The sequence below is a fragment of the Adiantum capillus-veneris genome, chromosome 28, assembly GCF_014529385.1.
Source record: "Adiantum capillus-veneris isolate H3 chromosome 28, ASM1452938v2, whole genome shotgun sequence".
Taxonomy (NCBI): domain Eukaryota; kingdom Viridiplantae; phylum Streptophyta; class Polypodiopsida; order Polypodiales; family Pteridaceae; genus Adiantum; species Adiantum capillus-veneris.
Genome location: NC_140958.1, coordinates 329,910 through 333,979, shown reverse-complemented (window position 1 = coordinate 333,979; position 4,070 = coordinate 329,910). Strand labels below are relative to the sequence as shown.

General features: G+C 47.0%; 1 protein-coding gene across 1 annotated transcript; it reads right to left on the bottom strand.

Annotated features, from left to right (window-relative positions):
• Positions 1-726: 726 nt before the first annotated feature.
• On the bottom strand, positions 727-3,835 carry LOC147419966 (uncharacterized). The gene has a single exon (XM_086504464.1). It carries the CDS (start codon positions 2,133-2,135, stop codon positions 1,374-1,376), a length of 762 nt encoding a protein of 253 aa, XP_086360590.1. The 5' UTR covers positions 2,136-3,835; the 3' UTR covers positions 727-1,373.
• Positions 3,836-4,070: the final 235 nt, after the last annotated feature.

Sequence of the window (4,070 nt, the reverse complement as noted above, 5' to 3'; positions counted from 1 at the left end):
AGAGAGATTTCCTCCGTGTGCCTATCATGTCATCTGTGTCCTCGATTGACATTACATCGATCTAGGTACTGTTTGCATGCACTTCATGGGTGTGTGAGTCGCTCCCCCTCCAACAAAGCATACGTTAACACAACGCATTTCTAAATAGATGATTTTCTCCCTATTCTAGAATTTGCTTAAGTACAATTTTCGACTTTGAACACCTCTTGTGGTGGGGTTGGAGATTGTGTCAATACTTTCATACGTCAAGGACTTACCAGGTGTGCTGACAGAGCGTATTGGTAAGTAACCTTCATTAGGGATGAACATGTAACGGACTGTTCAAGATACTCACGCGAGTAGGAAATCTGGCTCACAACTACATGGAAAGTTACGCCAAGGTTTCCATGCATTATTCCAATACCTTCAGAAGATCTGAAAATTGGTTATGCCTTTGGATGACGGTTCCTCCTTTACAGTACTCAAGTGAGCTATAAATGGAGTTACCATTTAAACCCAAGTGACTCTTAGTTGTGGTTATTCCTTTACAGCACTCAAGTGAGTTATAAATGGAGTTACCATTTAGACCCAAGTGGTTGCAAACAGACAACAATGTTGACAATCAAGATATTCATCTTGGCTTCATTGAACCTCCTCACTGCACCAATTATTGGTCATACAGACAACTGGCTCACTTATGGGACGTCAATAAAGAGAACACCAGTATTCTTAAGAAGATGTTACTACTTGTTTTTTCGAGGACGAAAACTCTTCCTTAAGGGGGAAGTAATGTCAGGACACGGGTCCTGTACCCTAAGAACTAGGCTAGGCAAGGAGCAAAAAGAAATCGTTGCCCGTGTCCATCCACCTGTAAAGCATGCACATTGAAGCGTCTCTTTACACTTGTATTCCAATAGACACACCACCCTTCCAGCTCTCCATAGCATGGAGCTTTGTCACCCTGCAACCATAATCCTTCCATCCAACACTTGAAGCACCGATACCACAAGCCACTATCATGCCATCTGTTAGAGAACTCTCCATAGTTTAGCCTTGCAACTGATACAAAGATACCTGTAATGGAACCTTCAACACCGCATGCATCCATAACATCACATAAAATAGCAAGATCCTGTCATTTGCCTCCACTTTCTACATAGCCAAGCAGACATGTTTGCCTTGCAAACCTGTATCCAAACCTTCTGTAAACGGCTCTAAGGCCACCTTTTCATACTCAAGAGTATGACCTACTCAAGCTTCAAATCAACTTGACCTACCACAGCTTCTATTCTTAGCTCCTGCAAGTGATCCTCAAAAACCTGGTCTTCAATCAAGTCGGATGCACAATCAAACCATACATCTTTCTCCAATAGAGACTCACCATCACGAGACACTCAATAGGGATGCTCGACTGATCGGCTCACACAAGGCATTTCCACACTTGCACTATGCTTCTCCTTGACCTCCAGTTGACTGATAGGCACCACGTATACATCTTTCTGCACTTCATCTACATGAAAAACATCATAAGTCTCATACCTAGAAGAGATGGATTCTGTCTCCCACATGCTATGTGTGTCCAAAGCACTGCTAGAGCTCGAATCCACCTCGGCTTTCTCCACAACACTCACCGGCTTTGGCACTTCAGCTATCTTCTCCACTGCTTGCTTTTTGGAAATCACTTGGTCAAGCACATCAGATGGTACTCGGTAGACTCCTCTCTGCAGCTGCTGAGGCCTCATAGGCCCACACGATATCGTCTCTACTCTGTCATCACGCCTATCCGCTGCTACCACATGTGCATCAAGAAAGGGTGTGATTACCAGAAGCTTTTCCCTAGCAATTGGCCTTGGCACCAATGGACTCGCCAGAACCTGTGTTGCCTGTTGCTTCTTTAAAACCTTGTTAGTCCTGGTCTGCACATAGGCTACTGCCTCCTTGTACGTGCACGGTCCATCTATCTCGTCTTTATCCCGCACTTTTACATGTAAGCAATCCACAAACTTGGTCATCTTCAAAAAATATGCATTCTCTACAGCAGTTACCTTAACCAACTTGCTCCATATGGCCTCGAACTCCCACACGAATGCTTGGAAATCACCGTCAAGGCTTTGCTTTAGGTTGTCTATCATCTGCTTCACTTCACTCCACTGCATGTTGGCCACATATCAGGTTCGGAATGCCGCTTCCAATGTGCTCCAATCCTGTTTTTCTGCAGCCTGCAAGCCCTCGTACCATACCTTTGCTTTTCCACGCACTAGGAGCGGGAAAGCTTGGGCCACTCCCTCTTCTCTTGACAAGCCACTTTCCAGCAAAAAAAGGCCGTAGTCTTGCAGCCAAACCTCAGCATCTTTAGCACTTGTAAAAATCGGAAAACCTGACCATGCCATTCTTGTTAGATTGTGCTCTTCAAATCGCGACACCATCTTTGACTTCACCGAGAAGCAATCAGAAGCTCCTCAGTGGGGGCACCACAAGATGGAGAGGGGGAAATGGAAAAACCACCAGCACACTCGGGGAATTCCTCTCTATAGCCCAGTGATTTCACAGCACCCCTATCCCCTCGTAAACACACACCTAGGCTCTCGATCTACAAACAATCACTACCCAAGCTACCCGACCAACCCTAATTGCATACACTCGGTTGCAAAGCATACAATCACTTATCCCAATCTATGACCCTTCAAAGCGCCTCATAGTTGCAAACAGATAATAGAAAATAGGTTAACTCGTGCAGATACTTTCATGATCACACATCCACTCTACCGCAATTTTTTCAACTTTATGGCGTACACAAACACTTCGAGATCATTGGCATACACCACATTTAGATAGCGAGTCCCCACACACCAGAGCTACTTAGATTTATGACACCCCCATAAGCATGCTCGTGGGTGCAAAAAAAATGATACTGATATATGTCCACTAAAACCAGAAGCATATGGAGATTAGAGCTAATACGACTATAGTAAACAGTACAATGGTGGATCCCAAAACACACTCTCCTTGATGTAGCTTCCGGAAAATCTGCAGTGGATTACGAGCAAGAGATCATGGCCGACTCCTCCCCTCTCTTGCTTGTGGCATCCCAACCTATAGGAAGGCCTTCCCCGCCAACCCTCAGCTCTCTTGTCGACTCATACTGTGCCCTTTTTCACCAAGTGACTCCCTTCTCTTTCTTATGTACCCCTGGCGGCATTCAATTCAACTCTCCTCCTTCATTTCCATATTCCACAATAGCTTCCTCTGTCGTCCACAAGTGCAGTTCCCTTTTTGCAGCTCTCGGGGCTACTCCAGCGCTCCCTGTAGTGCTTTCTCCTCTCTACACTCCCCTCTGTACAACAGGCCTTCATTGACCCTTTTTGTAGCGCCCTTGTAGACCTCAAACCCGCTTCACAAACGTCTCCTCCACACTCTACATTTGCGGCCTTCTCTCTCTGCATATAGCACAATCAACTCGTTGAGAGCCTTCTCTCCTCTTTCCTGTACCAAGCCACCCCTTTGGAGGCTCCAAATCCTTCAGGGAGTTGCCCCCTGCAGCTCCTAGCGAGAGCTCCTGCAACCTTGGCCTCTCCTTCTTTTCTTTCCATGCATCAGATGGCGCTCCACCTCCTCCTACTGCCACCCCTTGGCGGTCCTTTCTCTGCTCTAGGCCCGCCGCTCTTCACCTTCTGCGGCACTGCCTTGCAGTCCTCGCCGCTCACGACATCTGCCATCCTCCAAGCTCAAGCCCCCCCTCTTTCCACTCTCGGCCATCCGCCATCGGCTACCCCTAGACCTGGCTGCCATGCTCTCCACCCAGATGGGGCCACCTCTTGCATGCCGGGCACGACCCGTTTTGGCAACTCCTGCTCAGGGCGACTCCTCTCCCCCTGCAAACTTCCATCTGGCGCCTCTTGCCTTCAAGCAGCCCGCCACCTCCTTGAACTGCAGCTCATTTTTTTTCCTTTATTAATAGCTTTAAAAAACTTTGGGTTTAATGGCCCTCTTTCACACGTTCAACATGACTCTCTCTTTAACCAAAAGAATGGTCATGCTTATGGTCGGCCAGTTGCTTCAATTCTACGTACATGCCATACCACTATCAAAAC